The 23,513-nt window shown below is 47.8% G+C and overlaps 1 protein-coding gene across 1 annotated transcript; it reads right to left on the reverse strand.

Annotated features, from left to right (window-relative positions):
- Positions 1 to 6,039: 6,039 nt before the first annotated feature.
- On the reverse strand, positions 6,040 to 22,733 carry FAH (fumarylacetoacetate hydrolase). Its single transcript, XM_053988849.1, has 14 exons — positions 22,585 to 22,733; positions 20,216 to 20,326; positions 19,475 to 19,596; positions 18,321 to 18,370; positions 16,732 to 16,822; positions 16,098 to 16,195; positions 15,789 to 15,841; positions 14,301 to 14,400; positions 13,499 to 13,629; positions 12,668 to 12,743; positions 12,026 to 12,072; positions 10,967 to 11,068; positions 9,864 to 9,981; positions 6,040 to 6,259 (listed from the first exon to the last, which is right to left on the reverse strand). Exons 1-14 carry the CDS (start codon positions 22,663 to 22,665, stop codon positions 6,180 to 6,182), a joined length of 1,260 nt encoding a protein of 419 aa, XP_053844824.1. The 5' UTR covers positions 22,666 to 22,733; the 3' UTR covers positions 6,040 to 6,179.
- Positions 22,734 to 23,513: the final 780 nt, after the last annotated feature.

The following is a 23,513-nucleotide window of genomic DNA, read 5'->3' on the forward strand; positions in this document are numbered from 1 at the left end:
TAACATAATAAACAGCTTCGACATGGAAAGCCTCCTTGCTGTCTCTGTTGTGGTTTTCTTACAGTTGCCAGGACATCTTTAAAAATACAACACAACATGATTTACAAGAAGGGCATACATTCATGACAGCCCTCCTTGGAGAGTGAGAGCAGAGAACAACTCCCTGTGTAGCTGCACCACTACAGATTGTTGGAGCTCTGGGCAGAGTCCCAGGTGTTCCTGTGGCTCTGCAGAAGGTCAGCCTTTCCAAAGGGGCTATTTCAGGTTACTCCCTTGGCCAGGAAGAGCACCCAGCTGAGCTTCAGCTCAGTGGGGGACTGCAGCATCTGTATTTCAGCAATTCATTATCAGTAACAAATTGCATACCAAAAGAAATAGGGCCACTGAGACCAGAATCCCTCCTGCTAGTGACTGAAAATGAAGAGCATGGAGCATCTGTGGGGGTCTCTTTGAAGAAGCTCCAGAGTATGGGATATGCAGGGTAAAAATCACCTAGGGAACTCCTCCTCTTGAAAAAGATGAAGAGACAAATTGCTAATTCTTTCATCTTGAAAAAGGGCTCTGTTGCCTGAAAGCTGGGTGCTTTATAGATCTGCTTGTCCCTGCAGCAAGTCCTCTGGCAGCAGGATCTTTGTGCCTGGAACCCAGTTTGCCACAAAGACTAAACCCCACTGATAAATCCTTACTTCTCTCCTAGTCAGAATGAAGGGCTGGAGTCTTTACACTGTTTTCTGCACAGCTACTCTGGCTAAGGTAAGAGCAGACCTGAACTGAGGCCAGCAGCAGCTGAATTTGAGCAGACACCCTGGAACTGTTTTTTCTGGAAGAAACAGGGACTGATGGCAGGCCAGAGACCCACATGATGCTGCTGCAGCCTGTTCTGGCCAAAGGTGTCCCCAGCTTGCTGGGTCATTACAGTCTGAGCAGGCAGCTTCAGCCCAGACTGCCTCAGCTCAGAGCCAGCACAGGACTTGGATGGGGAAATGCTGTGCTCAGACTTCAGCCTTTTTTATTTTTTTAAAAGCCATTTTCATTAAAAATGGTCAATACCTTGCTAGCCAGGAGGAAAACTCTGCTCACACACATCTTTAAAGCAATAAACAACTTGAAAATGCTGGTTGCATATATTCTCAGGTCATCATATATAATTCAATTCACAACAGTGTTAAGAAATATTGAATGACAGAATTCTTAGTTACAAAGCTCCATGTTTTGTACTGGAACCTAGCCAGGCAGTCCACACAGGGAAATCAGAAATCAAAAATGCATTAAAATTGCATTAAGTGTGCCAAAGCCATAAGGAGTGCAAAGTTTTTCAAAATTTATTTCATATTTAAGATTGATTGGATTTCTCCAGCAGCTGCTGTCTTGCCTCTGCAGATCAAAGGAAGTACCTGGTAGGGGTGAGCAGGCAGCAGAGCTGGGCACACTTCAGCCCCTGCAGCAGATCCCAGAGCCCCCCAGATGGGGTCCCAGGACACGACAGCTCCAGGGCACCCAGTGCTCTGCAGGGCACTGGAGGTGCTGGCTGCAAGGGCTGAGCCCTGAGCACACCTGCCCTGTGCACAGTGAGGAGAGGGACAAGAAACCCTCCCTGTGCTTGCAGCTCCCAGCCAGCCCCTCAGTATTCATGGACCAAGGGGTTGATCCTCCAGGCTGAGCCAAGGGATGCACAGCTGCCACCAGGGACTTCTGCTCCTGCAGCATTCCCTTGGACGTTCACTAACTCTGTTAACACCAGCCCTGTCTCAGCTGCTTATGGAGCAAACAATATTGAGCAAACAGAGCAAAATCAGAAAGCACAGGTCTGATTAAAACTTCACGGAAAACCAAGCACTTGTGCAACACAGAAAGAGTTGAGGTGAAGAAGTTCTTGGGAATGAGGGAAGATGAGAAGGAGGAGCGGCTCACAGCAGATTTGTATGGAGCAGCATGGTGCCAGTACCTCAGCATGTCCTTCACGTACTTCCAAAGCCTTCAATCAATTTTAAAATCCCAGAAATGATCTCCTTCTTTCTCACTAAGCAGCAACTGTGTGGGCATTCTGAACAGAAGCAGCAATCAAACCTGAGAAATGGTCTCCTGCCTCACTGCTTAACACCAAAAGCTACGTGAGTATCACCTACCAGCCCTGTCCCTCCTCACAAAGTCACTACCTTGACCCTGAACAGCTACTGAGAGAGTGTTTTACTTTGAGTTATTGCTGCCTGGGTAATGAAAGAATTATGAATATTGCTGACCCAAACGCTTACATCAAAACTAATTTTTTTTCCAAGATATCGCGTCCATTTCTAATTGGAATCTCTGCAAAAAAGTACTTCAGGTGAAGAGTGCCTGCATTTCACAGCAAAAAGCCATTGGTTCCTTTAAATTCTGAAATACATTTTAAGGGTTTATTCCATGGGTTTTGTTTTTTTTTTTTTGACATTTAATTATACCAACAGCACTATTATAAATTACACCCAGCTTTTTCATTACACACCAACCAGACGACGCTTTGATCTGTAAGAAAATGCATCTCAAAGTACTACACAGTGGCTGCCTTTAGTTTTGCTACCAGCAAAATAACAAAATCAGGTGGAATAGTCGCAGGCAGGATGATTTATTGCCTCTATGTCCACCCTGTGATAAAGCAGCACAACCCAGAAGCAGCTCCTGCACCCCTCCAACAGCCCAGCACTACTCACCCCTGGGATCAGTGTGCTCCAGCACGGATTGCTGCTGGGAACTGCCGACCTCTGCTGAGTGGGAAACACCAGGCAGGAGAAGGATGCTCCAGGCCAGCACAAGAGCTGTGGTTTCTACTTAGACACACATTTCCATTTCCTCTGGTCATGAGCGAGGCTCTGTCTCCCCACACAACATTGGATGACCCTGAATGAGGCCTCTCAGGTGGCTGACACAAGAGAAAGGTTTTATTTTTTCCTCCGGGCTTCTGAAGATCCAAGAAGGATTTTCTTGTTCTACACACAGGTTACAAACCCACAAAGCTGGTGCTGTGATGGGGCAGTGAAAAAGGAGCACTGAGGTTTTTTGTGGGTTTTTCCCACTTTTGTTTGAAGCCCGATTATAAGCAAACTAAGAAAAATACATCTAAAATAAACAAAAATTAGTAATCTCTAGAAGCAGAGACAGCCATGCTCAACCCTAACTGAAACAAAGTCTTCTAGAAGTGCATGGGAAGCTCTTTGTAGAGGCAATCAACTGGCACTTCAAAAATAAACTTTTTCCAAGCACTCAGTCAGCCTGTTAGGCTGAAACACTCTCTTGTTCCAAGAGCCTGATCTTTTCCCCTGTGCTCAGCTTCCCCCACAACCAGAAGAAAGATCCATCAGCTTCATTTTAAAGGAGAAGGGTGCAAACTGCTCCCAGCTGCCCCAGGGGAGGTGGAGCAAGCAGGAGGTGCCCATGTGTGTTTCCCAAAATTCGGGTCACAGGCTGCTTTCCCCCCAGGCAGTGGGTGCTGCTGGTCCCAGGCCAAAGCTGTTTTGTGGGCAGCCCTGCACACGCAGCACAGGTGTGCCCTTCACTCTCCCTTGACCCAGGGATGAGAATCAGCACTGCCGGTGGCTCCGGGCTCACTGCGTTGGGCGAGGGCAGCGTGGCCATGAGCCCCCCTTCTCCACAGTGCCCACCCAGAAAGAGCCCACTGCATTCTTCTGGGGGGGGAAGAAAGTGGTCTTGTGCACAAAAGTTTGTCTCCTTTTTTATCATCTCCTGGAATTTTGGCCCCCATCCATGTAGCAGGCAGCAGATGACTCTGAGCTCTGTCCTGAGATTTTGGACTTTGTCCAGCTCACCTCTGAAACCTGCTGTGCCTGAGGTCCTTTCCAGAAATTACCCACCTTCTGAGAATCTGGAACTTCTCCAGATGTCCCCAGGCTAGAGAAGCTCAGCTCAGTCACCTTGGGGCCACAGGGGGCCCTTCCCTCCTCCCACCCATCCCCAGCATGGTGCAGGGGTGCTTGGCCCGGGGATGTACAGAGCGGCCACTGCAAAGCCACCTCCTCCCTCGGGGCTGGTTGGCTCTGGGGCACGAGCCAGCTTGGAAGGGTCTGTGGCTGGGTGCCTCCATCCTGGCCAGGTTTGGGGTCTCAGCACCACTGACCTTCTGCCTGAGCAGGCAACAAGCCCAATTCCCACTTGCTGGCAGGACTTGCAGCATCCAGTTGTCTCTTTGGAAGAGGAATTCATTGGGTGTGTAAGGACTTGCCTTCACCTTGCTCAAAGGTCAGGAAGAGCCCTATGGATTTACAGTTCCCCCAAGCATTCCTGCACCCAGAAAGCCTTGACACCACAGTCCTTCTTGGCCGTGCAGTGTCTCACACCAAGGTCACAGCTGATGGCCAATGGCATATTGCCCCAACACCAGCTCTCTGTCTCCCTCCTCAGACATTGCACTTCCAGGACATCAGCTGTGCCAAGGTGCACCACAGATGTTGCTTCTGCAGAGAAATTTCTCTCCTGGATAAATGCTTTTTGTGTGTCCTCCTGCTGCTGCCAGGAGCAAAGCCAAGCTGTGCTCAGAGGAACAGGATGGGTTATTTCTAAATCCAAGGGGGAAGGTGTCAACTCACAATTGTCCTTTGAGGTCAAAAGATTGCACAAAGCATCTATAAATTGATGATCCAGTAAGAGTACATTAAATAAATATCTGCCTATTAGTTCAGCTCCAAGAGCCTGAAGGCAAAATAGCTTTTCCTTGATAAACAACAAAGAGCCAATGTTTTCCTGGGCAGGTCACCCTTGATTTGGGGATGAACCTCCAAGCATCATTCTTTAAAGAACTATTATTGTAGCACACCAGAAGAGAGCTCATTACAGTGCACATGCCCCATTAGCAGTGATTTATATGTACTGCCACATTTTTTCTTTAATTTTAATTTCAAATTCATTTTCCTCCTCTGCATGGCCGTAAGGTTCATGCTCCTGGTCAGCCCCAGGTGCTCCCCAGGATGACATCAAATGTCCTCACAGCCCACATCAGCAGAACTACCTGGTGGAGCTTTTGAGCAGCAATGGGACAGCTGCTGGAAAAGCAGCAGCATGGGCTCATCCTGCTGTCACCACATGGAGCCAGCAGCCTCATCAGGTTCTTCACTTTGAGGACCAAGCAAATATTTAACAAGTTCCCCTTGCACTACACCACAGTTCATTATCCGGTCTCCCGAGCTCCTTCAGTCAGTAATATCCTCTAATTGATGTGATTTGGCACTGGGCCATGGAGTTAAATTGATTTGTAGGCCAGCAGGAGACAGCAGATGCCCTTTACACTTGAGGAAAGTGGCATGTGGCTGTGTTTACTGGCTGCTGCAGGGGAATGCTGTGGCACGAGATGCCTTTTAGGGTGCAGGAAGGGGCTTGGCCTGCTTGGTGTCCTCTGTGCACAGCCCCTGTTGAGTGGCAGGGTGTGACTGTCACCAGGGAGTGCCTGGGGATCACTCCAGTGATGAAATTCCCCCTCCCTCCTCAACCCAAGGCATGCTGGTGCACAGGGTGAAACAGGGAATTCTCTTCTCTAAACCAGGGCAGGAGGAACAAGGGTGATCTTTGGACCTTTTGAAGGGTGTCCCAACACAGTCTCCCATCTCTGGGCTGGAATCAGTCTGGGGCAGGAGAGTTGCCTCTGGTTGTGTAAGAGCAGGAGGAGCAGGGACATCCTGCCTGTTGCCTTCAGTAGTGTTGATTATCACATTTCCAAACTGCTTTGCTGCAAATTATTTTAGGGCACAGTCATGTGACTCTTGCTCAGGAAGGTCTACAAGTTTTAACAACCGTATGCAACTCGCCTTCAGGATTTCACCTCCAGCATACTAACACTGTGGAAAAAGGAAGTCAGCATGGAGTCTCAGCTCTTATAATCAGCCTAGTACTCTGAATATTTAAGCTTACTTGAAAGCCTCTTTTTATAATTATGAAAAAAACATTAAAATGGTAGACGAGTTAGGAATCTCATTTTCCATTTCAATCATCTTATTCATATTCTGAGAATTTTAAGCTAGCACTGAAATCCTTTCCTTATCACACCAGAGAGCCACATTCATCTTTAAGATATTTATTGATAATTAAAAATAGTAAGATTACAATCACTCATATAAAAATAATAAATCTGAATAAAGCAGGATGACTGGTAGAGGTGGGAGGAGGGTTCCTCCTTGGATGTCACATTACTCCAGTTCTCATGGATTTGACAGGGCTGGAAGGATTTTTCCTGAGCACTGGCCAAATCCCACACGGAAGCCGTTGCCCTGGCAGTAACCTAGGGACAAAAAACAACACACAGCTTGTTCTGTAAGGACAGCGGGATTTTGCCAGGAATAAAAGTGAATAAAGGCATAAAGAGACCAAAACCAAGTGAAAACATCTCAGATATGCAACGAGGGGTAGAAAAAGAGAACACCTGGAAGAGTTCAAGTAGCCCAGGAACATGAGGAAAAAAAGAAGCACAAACTGTTAAACACAGCAATATGCAAGTTCAGTGAATTGATCAAAGAACAACCAAGATGTGCCAGCAATATTTCTGTTTTCAAACCTAACCTGCAGCACCATCAATCTACCTGGCAAACTGATTCACTCCCTGGCCCAGCCCTGCAATTAATCAAATAAATCTGGATTCTCTTTCTGCAGCATCAGGAGTGCTCTTGGGATGTTAGGATGCTGACAGCCAGAAAGGCAGTCATTAAACCCCCTCAAACAGCAGCATCTACCCTTGCAGAAGCTGTTTCACTTGCTAAAGTCAAGTGGTTCAGTTCCATGAGAAATTCAGCATCTGACTCCAAGTTCTCATTAATCCTCTGTTATATAAGAGGGCGTGGAAGCTCTGCTGGCTGCTGCTGCAGAGCTCACGGGGCTGTGACAGCATCTCTGACCACGGGACAGCTCTGTGTCTCCCTGCTCCTGCGTGACGGAGGAGATGACATTGGGACAGGGATGCTGCAGCTCCTCCTGCTGCCACGGGCCAGCCAAGCTGCTCCACAAACAGCAGCCACCAGCAAAGCTGCAGGCAAGGCAGGGGAGGGGACACAGCCAGGGCCTGCTGGCCCCTCTGAGAAGTCTATTCTGGGAAGAACAGCTGAGGAGACCTACTGTAGCCTTCTGCTACAGCAGCTGATCTAAGGAAGGACAAGTGGCATATGCTGCATTTTAAGGACTGATTTCATAGTTAGAGATGCATTTTCCTGATGGAATACATCACCTGCATGTGATTAAAAACAGCTGCCTTCAAGAAGCCAAGAAGGAGCTCAACAGAATAGACCTGAATTCCCACCCTTAGCACAGATCAATGGAAAACTCCTCTGAGGAAGAGAAAGGGTGGGCTCAGGCTGCAGGGCAGCCAAAGTTACTGCAGCACAAAGTGAGACCCTGCCAGCCCTAACCCACGGTACAGCTCTCACAGCCAGGCTGAAATTAAGTTTTCCAAGGACAGTGGTGTCTCTAAGTGCTTGTGTAAAGCCACCGACACCGTCCTGGTACGTGCCAGGTAATCCTCATCCTTAAGCAGCAGTGGAGTAAGGCACTGTAAGGCTCAGCTCAGCTTGCATTTGCCTCATTAGGCTTCATTGCCAGCTTTCCTTTGAGCAGCAGCTGATTATTTCAGTCCAGTTTGGTTATCCCTGCTGTCAGGCACAATTTAGAGCAGCACCAAGGAGCAGCACACTGAACAAAGCGAGCCCTGTGCTGCCAGCAGCCCTGGCCTGAGCTTTGTGTGTGCCAAGGAGCTACTGAGGGGTTTTTGCAGGCAGCTGCCAACACCACCAGGAGCCCTTCCCCTGCCGTGCTCCCTCCTTGAGACACTTCTTGGGAGAAATATATTTCTCATTTTATCCGCTAAGTCTCTGAAATAGGTCCCACGTGGGGAGTAAGAATACAAAGTTGAAACAGGAAACCAGAAATGATGTGTTGAGCACTTGGCAAGAGCTAATAGCAGCTCCTTGGGAGAGGATGGAATAGCACCAGCCCTGCCCCAAGGGTGCCTTAAGGCCCTGGACCTGCCATAGCTCACTAAATAAATAAATAGGAGCAGCTCCCAAACGGCCCCAGCAGACCCCGGCTCTTTGCAGGTGTGGGCTGTGGTGCCCACAGCCACCAGCTGTGCCAGTGTGAAACAGCCCAGCAGATCCACTGACATGGCACTGCCCCACTGCCTTCCCCAGCTGAGCAGCAATGCCATCATGCCATCTTTAAAGATTAAAGACATTCAGGATTCTAAGTATTTAATTAATTGCCATAGCTCGTCCTGGGCAGGAAGAGCATGGCTCGTGGACTGGTCACATTTGTCCCCAGGCTGGCTCTCCGTGCCAGCAGCTCCCAAACTGTGAGGTGCTCCTTGCCAAAAGGGATATGAGTGTGTAACACCACAGGGATGTTCATCATCCCTCACTGTACCCTAATTTAGGGCTCCTGGCACAGTTACTGGGGACTCTGGAGGGCAGTGTGGCACTTTGGATTGCTGGAGGAGTGTCCCTGGATATATGGGGAGCCTGTAGAGAGCAGTCTCAGATGCCTGCACGTGTCAGCATGAGCAGTCACTGGGCTGTTGGGAGGCTGGAAGGTGTCAGAGGCACTGGGGACTCCTCAGGTTCATCACCTATGGCTCTCCCAAGTACATCTCAACCTCCAGCTGTCTCAGCATCTTCCTCTGTCAAACTGGCAGCTGCTCACAGAAACATGATTTTCAAGGCTATTGGATGGGCTGCCAGGCAGGAGGCACTGGAATTGCCAGGGAACTGGAATACATACATTCCATTTTTTTTTTTTAATCACAGAAATTTCTTAACTTTTCTTAATTTTTTTGTCAGATAGAAACAGTTTATAATTTTAAACTGTTTTGCCAAGAATCCTAGGAGTCCAGGTTGGGTTGAGCAGGCCCAGGTACACAGGCACACATATTAGCATCACACCATGAGGCAGCTGCCCAGGTGTTTGTCACTCCCATTTTCTCTGCCCTCAGTCACACCTGTGAAGTCTTTCCCCATTGCTTGAGCCATGTGTTCCTGTGCAGCTATCTCTGATCACATCAGCAGGATGGAGCTGCTCAGAGCCAGGCGTGGCACTGGCTGGTGACACACAACATCCCACAGGACGTTCCCTAAAATCCCAGTAGGTCACACAGCGAAGGCATTGGAGGCTTGAAACAAAAGTTTCTCATGGCTGTCCTTGCCAAATATTTGCCATCCCAAAGATGAGAGGAAAGGAAAACAAAATTTGTTTTGCACTAGGCTTTGGGTTAAAAAGTAGTAGGAGTGGGATTTAGATCACAAAACACCGTGGTAGATTTTAATTCATAAAATCCTTTGATTATCAAGATGAGAACGAAAACCATATCTCAGCATGAAAGAGCTCTCAAGCAGAGCCCTTTTCAGAGGGGAGCTGGTCAGCTGTTCTAGAAGGCTCCATGCTGTTTCCCACATACTTGATTTGCAACACACTTCACTGAATATGCCTAGGTTGCAAATGAAATATTACTTGAGAAATAACTTCTTTTAGCATTTGCCAAGCTCTACTCCACATGCAAACTTGTACTGTGGTGGAAACAATTAAACTTCTCCTAGTCCTGGGGTATTTTTACCCATAAAGGCAAACCTACCTCCACCATGTCCTTGGTGCTCATACAGTGGCATAGCAAGAGCATTAAGGACTTAGCAAAGCAAACAATCCTATAATAATAATTCTAGAAAGCATTTATGGCAGGGAAATTTCCATCCACCTGCTTTAGCCTCCTCACAGGTAGGATGGAAACAACATTGCTTGCATGGCAGGTATGTACAGAATAGCCCAGCTCCACTCCAGGGCCTTGTCCTGCTGGGATCAGCCTATGGAAAAGTGCCCTTGCTGCAGTGTAAGAGCAGTTATCCAGCCATTACCTGTCAAAATTACTTCATCTCCATCCTGCAGGAATTTACGAGACTGCCCACTGCCAAGAGGGATTTCTTTTGTTCCATTCCAGGACAGCTCCAGCATGGAGCCAAAGCTCTCTGGCTCCTGCAGTAAGAGTTCATAAACAAATAAACAATTTTTTAGTGTCTTCCCTGCTGTTCAGCTTCTTGCTGCTGGGAGCAGACAAACAAGTATGTTACCTCTACTGAACTGAGTTTTGCTGTTGATTTAATGAATTGATACATTGGGTCCTTTTCCTGACTTTGCATTTTCATTTCTTGCTGGCTATTAGCAGTGGTGCTTACAGCTGTTATCTGGTGTATTTAATATAGTGTTCAACCTGTTAAAGCAGCTTGGGTGTGCCACAGCAAGAATGGAAACAAGTGGAGGAGCATTCTACAAGTCCAGTGCTTTTATGTAATCATGTTTCAGATTTTTAATTACATTTTGTTCTTCAGAAGAGCAAAGCTGGTGTTTGTGTCTTTAATGTCTTCTGCAGTATAATAATCTGAAGATTCAGAAAGCACCTCAGAAATGCTCAAAAGTGAAGTACAGGCATCCCAGCTTGCAAACAACTTACCTGAGGCTGTCTTTGTGACAGCATGTACAGGATTTGTGTTTGGTGGTTCAGAAAGTGAGGCTTGCCCATATATTGCAGCCACTGTCCAAATGGCAGCTCAAGGGGAGTGACAGCTTGTGAAGCTGGCTCCAACTTAAAGTTATACCCAGGCACCTTTTACATTCTTTTCAGAAATAAAAAGCTGCATTTCATAGAGGGTAAATGGATTGTGAGGATGATTCCACACAGAAGTTAATTTGCATCTGTTGTAAAATAGTTCTTAGGGAAAGAAGTACAGGAGAGATCAAAACCCCAAAACTCAACAACTTAAAAAAACAGCCAAGCAAAAACCCTACCCAAACCAAACCACTGCTCAGTGTGAATTTGGGGCTACCAAAGTAGCACCCCAGAGTGCCTGGGAAAGAGCTGCAGATGGTTTTGTGGTGCTCAGATAAGGAAGGGCTTAGCCCCAAGCCCTGCTCTGTTGGTTCTGAGTTGCTGACCAGTGACTGTCATTGTTTCAACACTTACAGGTCCACTGATGGTGCCAGAGGCCAGGAGGTCTCCAGGCCTGAGGTTGCAGCCATTGATGGAATGATGAGCCAGCTGCTGTTTCATGGTCCAGTACATGTGCTGGAGGAAGGAGGAAGAGGGGCTAAAGCAAGGAAGCAACGAAGGACAAACATCTCTGGTGGGACATTAGGCTGTGCAGAATGCAGTCATGTGGCTGGCCTATGGCATTCATAAAACTCATAATTTAACATGCAATTTAGTCCCTTAAAATTTTTCATATTTCAGCTGGATTTAATTTTTCCTCTTCTTCCTCTCTAAGACCAGTACTGCTGACCGAGGCTCCAGTATTTTAACAGCCTTGTAGAAAAATCTACTTATTACTGATTTGCTGACTACTGATTTACTGATTAAGGTAATTACTATGCAAAGAGCCAAATGTGAATATGAAATTGATTGAGAATTGCTGCAGCTGGCACATAAATCTCCTGGCTTCAATCGGTGGGTGGAGGCAGAGCCACCACGCTGCCCACGGAGGGGATGGGGCAGACCCAGGCTGGCAGCAGTGAGTGGCATCTAAATTAGAGCTGCAGAGCTGTATTGCAAGAGACAATTCCCTCTTCCTGCAGTCCTCTGCTCTCGTGGCTCCCTGCCAAATGGGCACAGAGATGAGGATGCTCTGAGCACCCCAAAGCAAGAAGCAGAAAGAGCTGTCCCCTTCATCAAGCATTCAGGTGTTTCCACCTCACAGGGGGGAACCAGCACCATCCTCCCTGTGAGCTGGAAACACTTGAATGTTTTTCATTTTTTTTTAAATTATGGACTGCCCAGGGAAGTGGTGGGTTCACCATCCCTGGAAGTGTTCAAAAGGTGTGTGGATGTGAGGGACAGGTTTAATTGTGGCCTTGGCACTCCTGGGTTAACATTTGGACTCTATGATCTTGGAAGTCTTTTCTAACCTTAGTGGTTCTATGATCCTGTTCTATGAGTCTAATACAAAAAGCAGTGTTGGAAATTGCCTGGGCTGGAGCTGATGGCATCAGCAAGATTGCAAATAAACAAAAGATGCTGGAGTCTTACCTTGAAATTGGATCTGCATATAGTAGTTGGCGTGCTCATTCCTTCTCCTGCAGAAAATAAAGGATAAAAAAGAGAGAAGCAATTTGTGTTGGATGAATGATGTTGGAGTCTTTTTATTTTACAGATGGATGGAGACTTCTTTTATCACTGTAATCCCTAGTGAGAAAGCAGTAATAACATTTTCTATTGCTATGAAGATCAGGATTTCATAGAAAACAAGTGTGTGTGTTGCACTGGAGTAGCATCAAGCTTCCCATTTCCCACTCTCTGCTCTCCTACAGGAGAAACACCTGGACCTAGTGGTCAGCAGTGCCCTAAGGTGGGGGCTGAGCTGGGTTAACATCTGGATTCCACACAAATCTGCTCAATCCATGCTTTGATGACCTCTGCCTATGCAAGGAGACCCCTCAGGGACCCTCCTCAAGGGGAGCTGACCAGCTGGGGGGCATTCCCTGCTTGGCACATTGCTGCACAGCCAGCAGGGAGCAGGAGGAGTTCTGCCCCTTCCTCTGACAGGGGCAATCTGGGCAAAGCACGAAAAAAGGGAGCACAGGGCCCAGAGCAAAGTGCCTGAAGGTTGTGGAGGTGCCAGAAAATTTAATTGGCAATTGCAGCTTTGTAACCCACTCAGCTTTGCCATACCTTTAATGGCAACAAAGAGCTTGATGTCAAAAGTGTAGGGCTCTTTATCCTGAAGGTAGGGCAGCGGCTTAGGATCCTAAAAGCACATAAAACACATCATAATCTAAATAAAAAGGAATTTAAAAATCCACAAGACATTCCAGTGAGTATTGGTGTACCCACCCTGTGCTGCACAACCCATTCACTTCACCATTCTTACTGCTTAGATTATCACTGTTCTTGGTCTCATGCACACACTTTTAAAGATCTTTCTGAACAGACATGATATCCTTTTAATCCATTTCCTTTTTCTGCACAAGGCTCGCAAAAGCCATGCCCATCATTTCAGTGTGGATGTTAATCCAGCACAGAGTGCCAGCACACCTTTGCTCTGTGCCTGCACAGAGAAGATGGTGAGGTCTCTGCAAGGCTCTGTTATCTTTCCCAGTTTTAACCACCTACACAATGCAGACAACTGGAAATGCTTGAACAAAGTGTTGTGGCTTGACTCCAGCCTCTCTCCACCCCTTATTGGGGATGCTAAGTGCTACCAAAGACCCAGAAGAAGCTCTGATTAATTTATTTTCCAGGTGTTTTAAAGATGATTTTTCTGCCCTCCTCAAACAGAATGACAGCACAACATGTGCCAGGGCCAGTGACATCAATGAGCACTCGAACTCAGAGGGCCCTGATTGACTTCATCTGCTCAGCAGCAAAATCACAACTGTAAATTCCATGGAGAAATCCTTGGCATGGAGGCAGCTCAGTGATTTCTATTGATGGCACCTTCCAGCTCTGCTGACATTTTTCTAGCATTGCTTTTCCTTTATTTCAACCTTTTCTCTTGCTGACCTGGACAGGGTTTGGCAACACAAATGGCATGAGAGCTTCCATGGTGACAACCCACGGAGAGATGGTTGTGCCAAGGCTTTTGCTCAGGAAAGGACCCAGAGGAACATATTCCCACTTCTGGATGTCACGGGCTGGGAAGAGAACGTTCAAAGAAATGCAGGTAAACATATCCTAGGAATTGCACATCCATCAGACCCATGAAAGAGTAACATGAATTGAAATTGCTACCCCCAGCCTTTTCTAGCTGTTGTGCCCAAATCCTAATTTAAATTCATCCATTTTCAACCCATATTTCTTAGATCAGCTAGATTAGGATGATAAATCAGCAATAAGTAAAACAAACCAGATCATCCCCATATAACCAGTATTTTTACCCCTTCTTTAATTATTCCTTTTATACCCAGCTAATCGTCTTTGCCAGTCATAGGGAGAATTTCAACAAGTTAAATCTTTGCAGAGACTGAGGCATTTGTGATTGCCAAATCCTTTTCCTGACACTGAAATCAATCACCATCCTTCATATCACCATTCTTAGGATTCCTCCATCCCTGCCCAGAAGAAACTAGACTGATATTAGCTCTTTCATAAGTAAATAAATCTTCATTAGGCAGCAATTTCTGGTTCTGCTAATTGATCAAAGATGGATTGATACAGGCAACACTTCATTTTCACCCCCTTTCACTCGTACCCAGTGGTTTCAGTGATCAGCACTCTACTATTAAGACACGTGATTTATGCCTCTCTAGGGTTTCCCGTGGAGCTGTAACCCCCTCTCCAGGCAGATTCCCACAGCACCGGTTACCGCTCCAGTCGTTCATCAGCACCATCCCAAAGATGTGCTCCTGGGCTCTGCTGATGGGAATGGGCTCCCCAAACTTGTTTCCAGGACCTACAAAGAATGCCTGAAATCAAAAAGCAACATGTTGATTATGTTTTTGAAGCTAAAAATCTTTACTGCACAGAGAGTTACAGACAGCAGCAACAGAGGCTGGACAGGATGAGTTTTGTACCATTTCCCACACACATTTGGACAAAACCCATGGCCTGCTCCCCTTTTCTTCCCCTCCATGGAGCTGGCAGGCTTGAATTACTTAAGAGCTCTGTGTTGCTAAGAGACAGGCATTAAACAAGGGCATGATGTTGTCAAAATGCAGGAGGAAAAAATGGTCCCTCCTAATTAGAGTCCGGATGCAGAACAGGTTTGCCCACTGAAGGAACTGATTGCTGCAGACAGTGAACAGGAAGGAGTTTGAAGTCATCCAAGGGGATACTGAACGTGGCTGGAGCCTGATGAGACAGTGGGCAAGAACAGGCAGGTGGAGAAATGTGCCCACTAAGTAAAATAGGCCATGAACTGGGTGCCTGCACTCATTCCCTTAGGAATCCACAGCCTGCAGATGCAGAGGATTTTATAGGAAAACTCAGCTGTCTCTTTCTGTGTACAATATGGAAGCTTTTCCTTCTGTTCTTGCAGCAGCCAGCAGTAGAGCTCAGGCTGGAAAGCAGAGCTATGGCAGCACTATGGGAACCCCAATTTATGGGACTGCATCTCCCCTTACAGCACTGATTGGCAAAGCACACAGCATTAAAGAGTTTCACTACATTTTTATAACCATTTCCATCAATATTACACTTCTTCCACTATTTTTTTTTTTAAGGGAAAAGATTGGGAATAAAACATACAAAAATTATATAGGCCATTAAAATGATATAAATCTTAACAGAATCCTATGAAACCCTCCCTTCTGGACCACACTAAACCACAGCACGATGTGCCTTCCCACCAAGTTTTTTTACAACACCCACAGCATAGGTTTTAACTTTCCAGGCAGGAGAATCAGGAGTTTGAATCCCACTGCCAAGAACTCAGGGCTTCCTCTGCTCTAGCACAAGGTGCAGACAGCCTGGACTTCCCAACCCCCAGTGTCCATTGATAGATCCTGGCTGCAGTGCAGAGGGAACTGCTGACCAGGAAACGGGCTGTGGTGGCTGATGGAAAGAATTCTGCTGCCTGACTGCACCACTGGTGCTCAGCTTTGGCCAGGTGAGCTTTTTCCAGCCTGAGAGCTGTATGAGCAAACCTCCCAATGAGCTAAGGCACCCTGTTCCTCATCCAAGGCAAAGGTTTGTTCCACAGAAATCTTTACTGGCTGCAGCACAGACAGCTCAGAGAGGAACACAGGAATGGACCTTCTGGGATATTCAGTTTAGAAGAAGCCAAACCCACCCTTTCTTCCCTGTTTCTATTTTAATATTTTTCAAGTCATAAAGAGAAAAAAAAATATCTCACCATTTCTAACTCGATATCCAGACGTTTACAAGCACCAAACACTGGAGGTTTATCTGTGGGTAGAAGCAAGAATATATTACAACAAGGGGCAGCTAGGGAAATAGAAGTAATGGCCAAAAGAAGCAGCAGCTGGTGCTGCTCGGCAGGGAACAGAAAATGGACTTAAACCAGGGCTTTCTCTTGCCCTGACCCCAGGCTGGGCTTTAGGTAAGGCATCCCAGACCCTTCCACTCCACTACTCTATGATATGGAGCAAAATTAAAGAATAAAAGAAATAAGAATCCAGATGAAAATCCCCCTAGAACTCACCATTGTCAGGTTTTGTTTGTCCCACAGGTCTCCGGATGGGTGTCCCAGACACCACCACAGACGATGCCCGGCCGTGGTAACCCACAGGTAAGTGCAGCCTCGAGAAAGAGCACCACAGTGCCTGGGTTAGCTGGGTGCCAGAGCAGCCTTTTGGGGTGGAAGCACCACGGGAGTGTGAGGTACAAGGAGAAGGAGCTCTGCATGCATGGGCACAAACTCAGCACCTTACTCTGATATAAGGATGGAAGTAAAATATAATAACAAAGCCATGTTGTAGTCTTAATGCACTGCTGTGCCACTGCTCCAATTAATTCCTTGGATCTTAAATTCTGCTCTCTTGTCCCTCAGCAAAACCTAATTCTTTAAGTATACTTGTCTTTGAACTGGAGGGGCTGCACAGTAACTGGTGTGGCCACTGCAGTGAAGGGCAGTGCAGATTCAGCTGAGGCTGGGGACGTGTGGAACTTGGTTTTGGTATTGAACTCTGGACATCACTGATTCTCATCTGCTGTGAACTGAAACCAGTGTGATCCTGAAAAACTACTCACACCTTTGAAACAGGATCCATATCATGTATACGTACAGATAAGCCTGCAAAATAATGCTGCACTAGAGAACATTCCAAGCCACCCACCAGTTGGGCATCAGAGCGTTCTCCTTCCCCCTGAACATGATCCCAACGTTTGTGGCGTGTTGGCGTGAAGAATAGAAGTCAGTGTAATCTCCTGCACGAGGAAAAAAGCCATAAAACAGGGATCAGTGGCAGCAAAGTCCCTCATCTGCGGGGGCTAAAGCACATCATACACTGCTGGGGATGGAAGGAGCAGAGAAGGAGACAGTGAGAGAACTCAGGGGATGTCACTAATAGCATAAAGGGGTGATTAACAGTTCACCTATAAATTATGCAGACAGAAATGGCTTTTTTTGTTTTGTTTTGTTTTGTTTTGTTTTGTTTCTTGAGTCTCCAGTAGAGAAGAGGAGGGAAAAAGCAGGACATAAAGCAGCAGCCCCCTTTCCATAGACAAGGCAATTCCCGCTGCTTTTCCTCCAGCCGGCCGTACCCGGCTCAGGAATTCGGGCGATACTCAGGACATCTGCTGCCCTCTGCTGCCATCCCTGCAAACAGCTCCCACCCTCCTGATCCACGGGAAAACGGAGGCAGTGAGGGGAAATCACGAACTGGGAGGGTGCATTTGCATTGTGCTGGTTGGTGAGCTCAGTAATTATCCAGCAGCTCCAGGAGGATCCAGCAGTAAGTTATCCCCTGCAGTTCCAGCCTCCCAGAGGAGGACCCAGCCACCCAGGAGAGGCAGGAACCACACACAGGACAGAGCTGCACCTAAGGACTGTGGAATCCTAAATGCCTCCTATCTGTGTGCTCCAGTTCAGTCACACCAGGGCAGTCCAGGGCAGTCATGGGAGCCAGGAGCCAGCAATTTTCTGACAGGACATGTTCAACCTGAAACTATTTTCAGGAAGGTATCACACCTATGGGAACTCCTCATGGTTCCTCTGGGACAGGCTAGACTTTGTCCCAAACCAGGGCTGTGCCCCAAGGAAGGCAAAAGCCAACTCAGAACAGAGCTTGGATAGAAAATGGGCAAGTTCACATCCCTGTTCCTGTGCAGGTCACACCCTCAAGTGACTTTGATCAAGATGGTTTGGGTCCAAACACAAACTCCTGCTAAAACCAGGAAATTATTATCTATCTGTATGAACATAGGAATCCCAAAGCAGTCCTCCTGGGAGTGGAGGCAAGATCTGGGATGCAGAGTAATGGTCTGGGAGTGGAAACTCATGCTTGTTCATGAGGCTGTGCTGGGATATCTGCCTTGGAAACTTTGCAACACCTGAAATATTTTATGATGGCAAAAGGGGAAATTGTTGGAAACTGAACAAGTGTTTCTTTCCTGGCTCTAATCACAAAGGCCTTTGGTGATGCCAAGCTGATGACAGGAGTTATGTACCACCAGACACCCCTGATTTAATGGAAATTGCATCCAGGAGTGCTCTGGCTGCTATTGAGCTTCCCCAGGCTTTTATTCTTGTGCCACAGACAGCACCTACCTTTCATTATGTACAATAATCTACTTCTGGCTGCTGCAAACCCCATTCCCTGTCACAGCTATGATCTGTCTGTCTGAGCAGGCTGGAAATGAAGCAGCTGCTCCGTGTGGGAGCAAAGGGCAGCGCCGAGGAGCCCTTGGCTGCCCCCACACTCACCGATGTGGGCAGGCAGGTGCATCGTCGCAGAAGCTTGAGGTACAAGTGCTCTGAAATGAAAAATGATGCCTTCAGATCTCGGAAAACTTGCAGCTCCCACCCGTAAGAAGCATGGAAGAGGCCGACTTGCTCCCCCAGCTCCTTCCTTAATTTAGTTTGCAAAGCCTTGCAGAAATAAAAAATCTGGCAGAAGAGCTGGTGACTGCACAGGCTGCTGCTGTTACTGGGATGGCCACAGCAAAAGGAGCAGCTGCCAGGGTGTGAGTGGGGAGGGGGCAGCCCTGGGGCTGGCTGGATTCCCAAGGGGCACAGAGAAATCCCAGAGCCCCTGCCCAGGACAGCACTGCCTCTGCTGCGTGGGAAGGATGAGTTCATGGCATGGGGCTCCTGGGGGGTCTGATTTGAACTGCTGGCCCTGTTCAGGGAACATCCACGTGGCAAGCAGCAGTTCAACCCCTGTACTGCTCATGAGAGCCTAAATCCTCCCAGTCCCCCTGGCAGGACAGGGAGGAACAACTCCTGCTCACTGCCGGGGCAGGCACTTGTAGTGCCTAAAGCATCACTCCAGACAAACGAGAGGTGAAGGGTTAATGGGCACAGATGTTTTCCAGCAGCACAGAACAGAGCACAGTCCTCCCCTCCTGCCCCCACACCTCTGCACGGCCCCAAACCTGAAGCCAATTTGTGACCACATGCTCAGTTTTAGCAAAGCCGAGTGGTTGCTGAGGACAGACTGGGGGGCGTCCCCACACCTGCTCCAGGTGTGACAGGCAGGGAGGGAGGCCCCGGGGGAGGTGGGAGAGGTGGAGACCCTTGAACAGCGTCTCCATGGAAGGCCCTGGTGGAGGGGGGTGGCCAGAGGACCAGCCCAGCCCCCACAGAGAGGCAGCAGGTCCGGACACACCCCAGGGCAGAGCTGGCTGTTTCCAGGTGCAGGGTGACACCCTGGAGCTGCGGGCAGTCACAGGATTAATCAGAGATTAATCTTTACGTAATTAAGAGAAGGAAGCACTCGATGTGCACAAACCCCAGTTAATTCCCACGTAGGAGGCAGGTGGCCACGTCAGACTGTTGGTTTTGGTGTCCTGTCACTCAGGTGACACAGGGCACAGCTGACACCTCCCTGTGCCTGCAGCCACTCTCTGCTCCCTCACCTTCTCCGCAGCTCCGCGTTGTCCCTCAGGGTGGGCTCTGCAGCTGACAGCAGCTTTTGGAGGAAAGCCCTGGCCTCGGTCCACGCCGGCCAGCCCAGCCCCATGAAGGCATTCAGGGTGGGCTGACAGTGACCCAGAGGTGCAGGGGCAAAGAAAAGACCACATTTTGCTTATCCTTCACATGCAGGAAGATGTCCCACACTCCCATCCCGGTGTCGGATGCCCGTGGCCGGGGTTATGTGGCCGTGACTGCCCAGATCACCCGTCCCCCTGCCCATGGCTGCCCACACCCATCACACCCCACAAGTCCTCTGCAGCAGGACCTGCTGCATGGTGGCCTCACCCCATCCTTACACACCACTGCAGGCCCTGCTGGCTTTGATATCTCAGCCAGCTGTAGACAGAGGTTGTTTTATTTACCTTTATCCTTAACACAACCTCCCTGTCATTAATATCCCACTCATGGAGCGTTGAAGGTACAAGCAGGAGTGAATGAACATTTAGGTTTTGTGTCAGACACTTGCATTGCCAGAGGATGATGACACTTTCCTGGAAAATGACCTTTGGACCCCGATGCCCCTGCTCTCCTTGCTGTCACACCTGTGATGGTTTTTGCTCTACCAGAACCTGCCTGACAACATATTTCCAGTTCATGTTCTCTATCTCACCACAAGTTGCTAAAGTGCCTTATGGAATATTTTTTAAATGCTTGTGGAAATCAGAACAGACTCTGATAAATACCTGATCAAAGACGTGCTGGTGTTTGGCAAGAGCTGGTCCATTGAAAAGATGTTTAATGACGCTGAGATCCAAAATCTGGTCTCCAATGGCTACCCCAAGCCTGTGCCGAGGCTGCAAGGCAGCAAGAGGAGGGGGGAAGAGAAGAAGAGTTTATGCTTGTACCCAAAAATGCCCCAAAGAGGGCTTAGGGGAAGACAGTGACCACACAGAGTTTAACCCATCCAGGACAAAGGTCTGGTACCACAGCAATGGACCTTCAAGAGCCAGTCTGAGTCTGGCTGCTGAAAAATGTTAAGCCCTATGGGCAAAGCATCACTGCAGACTCCCTACAGACCATGAGGGGTGGAAAAGAGCCTCATCCCCATCTTTTGGGGAAAGGATAGCAGAACAAAGAGAAGTTTCTCTCCCCGCCCTCTTTCCCCCAGAAAGAGGCTGATTTGCTCATTAACACCCCTCATTAACAACATGCATTGCAGAATAAGCCCATACATCTTCAATATGCTGTGAAGTAGGAAAACACTACTGCTCCTTCTACAAGTGGGGAACAAAAGCATAGAAAGGCCATGGGCAGGGTGAATTCCATGCCTGTGGGTATGCCACTGGAGAAACAGTCATTTCTGCACCCCAGCTCCTCCCCAGAGGACTGAGGGTGCTCTGGACTCCCCTGGAGATACCAGGAGGCACTCCATGCCCAGGCACACGATTTCTGCGCCTCGGCGGACGAGGCTGCCCTACACCGCCCATCCTCACACCACACCAGGAGCTCAGAACCCGCACACCGAGCCCAGCCTGCATCCCTGCTGGATCCTTGCTGCAGGAACAGCATCCCACACATGGGGAAATGGGATGCAGCCCAGGAGACAAAGCTCCTGTTCATGCCCCGGGCGCGTGTGGAGCTGGCGGCGATGGCGGGGCAGCAGCACCGACAGACCCACGGCAGCTGCACGGGGCAAAAACACACCACAGCCTCCATTATTTGTGTCTTTGGGCAAAGAGAGACAAACTATTACAGCCACTTTGAAAAGCAGCTCACCAAAATAACCATCTTCAAAGATGCATGCTATTAAACCTATTTTTCAACCTTTAATTTCCAAACAAGATTCCAAATGTGGTAGTAGGCATTTATTCAGCAAGCATTCCTGCAGAAAAAAAACTAAAGGTCATGTCAGGTTAATTTGTAACTGGGATAGTCAGGAATGACACCAATTGTTTTAGCCTGAAATCATTAAAACATTCAGCTACTATCAGAACATTATTCTCCTAAATAATTTCTTTAAGTCTTGCCTGTCATTTCATAGGGTTTGAGTGAAGATGTCTTTTTCAGGGAACAGTTACTGAGGAAGGCAGAAAAATAGTCCAAAGTTGCTAGATAACAGCATGCACATCTCAGAATAGATTAAACACACCATCTCATTTTATCTTCAGAAAATACCACATCAGAAAACACAATCTTCTGGTTCATTTTTTTAAAACCTACATGGATAACTAGCAGAAACCAGAAGATAATAATGAAGTTTCCATAAGGAATGACAAATAAATTCTCCACTTTTTCCTTCTGAGAAGCAGCTCTTCACTTGTTTCCCTATCTCCATGAGGACACATGTCTGGAGCTCCATCCTGTCAGGCACTCAGAGGGGTGAGGCTCAGCCTAGCTGGGCTCAGTTCTCATGGAAATTGGGAATTGAGAGCTACCCCCTCGGTAGAAAGGTTGAGTCACATTTTCTTTTGTGATCATAATAAAACAGAAGGCCTGGAGCTGGCTGAACTGGCAGGCTTTGAGCCCAGCTTTAAACATGACACATTTGCACACATTTAATGCAGCATTGCATAAACATACACTCAATAGAACACAATGGCTCAGCTGCAAAAACAGGTGAAACACACATCTGGTGCCCTGGTTTAATGCTTTGGCAGCCACCAACAAAACTCCCCAAGAGCAGTAGTTACTGGGGCTTTTTAAGGGGGATGGTGTGATTACAGTCACAGAGAAAAGTAATGACTGAGTTAAAAATAAAGAAATTGAGTGTGAAATGTGCTGTGCCTCTACATAGGGAGTCAAACATAGATTTACTGATGTCACAGAAATGATGGAAACCACACAAGAACTACAGTACATATTAGCCAAAGTACTTCTCATCAGTATTAACACTTCCGCTTTCTTTTGTGCAGTTTCAAAGAAGCTGTAATCAAAATAACCACACTAAGGAAACAGACAATGTGCCACCTACGGCTTTGCCATCAGGTCAGGAAGCCCATGAGTGTCTCAGGCTGGGAAATCTCCCTTTATCCCACATTGCTGGGAAATTCTGCCCTCTCATAGCCCTGGAACAATTACAACAGCCCAAGAACAAAGTTTGCTGTTAACTCACCTCCTCCTTCGTGGAGAAAACCCCATAGGGGAGGTTTTGGAGAGGAAAATCTGAGTCCTTGTCTACCTGGATGAAAGACATGCTGAACCCCGAGCAGCCCCAGCTCACACACAGCTCCCACTCTCCAGCTGCTGCAACCCAGAGCAGAGGGGCATCAAATCCCACCCTGTCCTCAGGCACAAACCAATCGCTGCCCCGCCACCATCCCACCCCCTGCCTGGGCCCTGGCAATGGTTAATCAGTGCCAGAGGTTTGCCTGAGTCAGCAGCTGTTAATTGTTCCCAGCCAGAAAGTGACCCTGGTGAGAGGGGGGTCTTCCTCTCACAGGCACCTTTCCTGGAGGTATTTAGAAGATGTGTAGATGTGGCACTTAATTCAGGGGTGGACTTGGCAGCGCTGGGTGAGCAGTTGGGCTTGATGTTCTTGGAGGTCTTTTCCAACCTTAACACTTCCATGGTTTTACAAACTCTCACATGAAATCAAGGCTTTCCTGTAACAGGCAACTTGCTGGGGGTGAAGGATCCAGCAGCTCTAAGAGCAGAGGAACTGCCCTGGTTTAACTTTGGAGGGGTCACTTATGTGCCAGGTCCCTGGTGAAATGGTTACGTCCACACTGATTCTCCCACCACAAGCTCAGCAGGCCTTGGGAAGTTGCACAATTCACACCTGAAACTGCACCTTTTGTGGCTTTTAGTTTTGCAATGCTGCTGCACCTCGTCAAGTTCTTCCATTTTCTCCAGATAGTTCCACCATCTTAAAACCAGAGACATATGTGCAGCCAACAATAAAAAACAGGGAAGCTGGTGCTTCTGCTCCCAGTCTCAGCATTCTCCCACTTGCAGCAGAAAATTCACTCATTGTCAGAAGTAGAAACCAATGAGGGAACATCCTTGAAATTAGAATTAAATAGCAAAAGCCAAATCTTTCCA

The sequence above is a fragment of the Vidua macroura genome, chromosome 12 (assembly GCF_024509145.1).
Source record: "Vidua macroura isolate BioBank_ID:100142 chromosome 12, ASM2450914v1, whole genome shotgun sequence".
In the NCBI taxonomy this organism is placed as follows: Eukaryota; Metazoa; Chordata; class Aves; order Passeriformes; family Viduidae; genus Vidua; species Vidua macroura.

Bases quoted from the DNA above. Each gene is read 5' to 3' on its own strand.
- FAH (XM_053988849.1), bottom strand. From the start codon at position 22,665: ATGTCTTTCATCCAGGTAGACAAGGACTCAGATTTTCCTCTCCAAAAC. The intron at 11,069-12,025 runs GTAAGACTCCAG...TCCTTCCTCCAG, and splicing joins TATGCAGATCCAATTTCAAG to CACATGTACTGGACCATGAA. The intron at 9,982-10,966 runs GTAAGTGTTGAA...CTCTTACTGCAG, and splicing joins CTGGCACCATCAGTGGACCT to GAGCCAGAGAGCTTTGGCTC.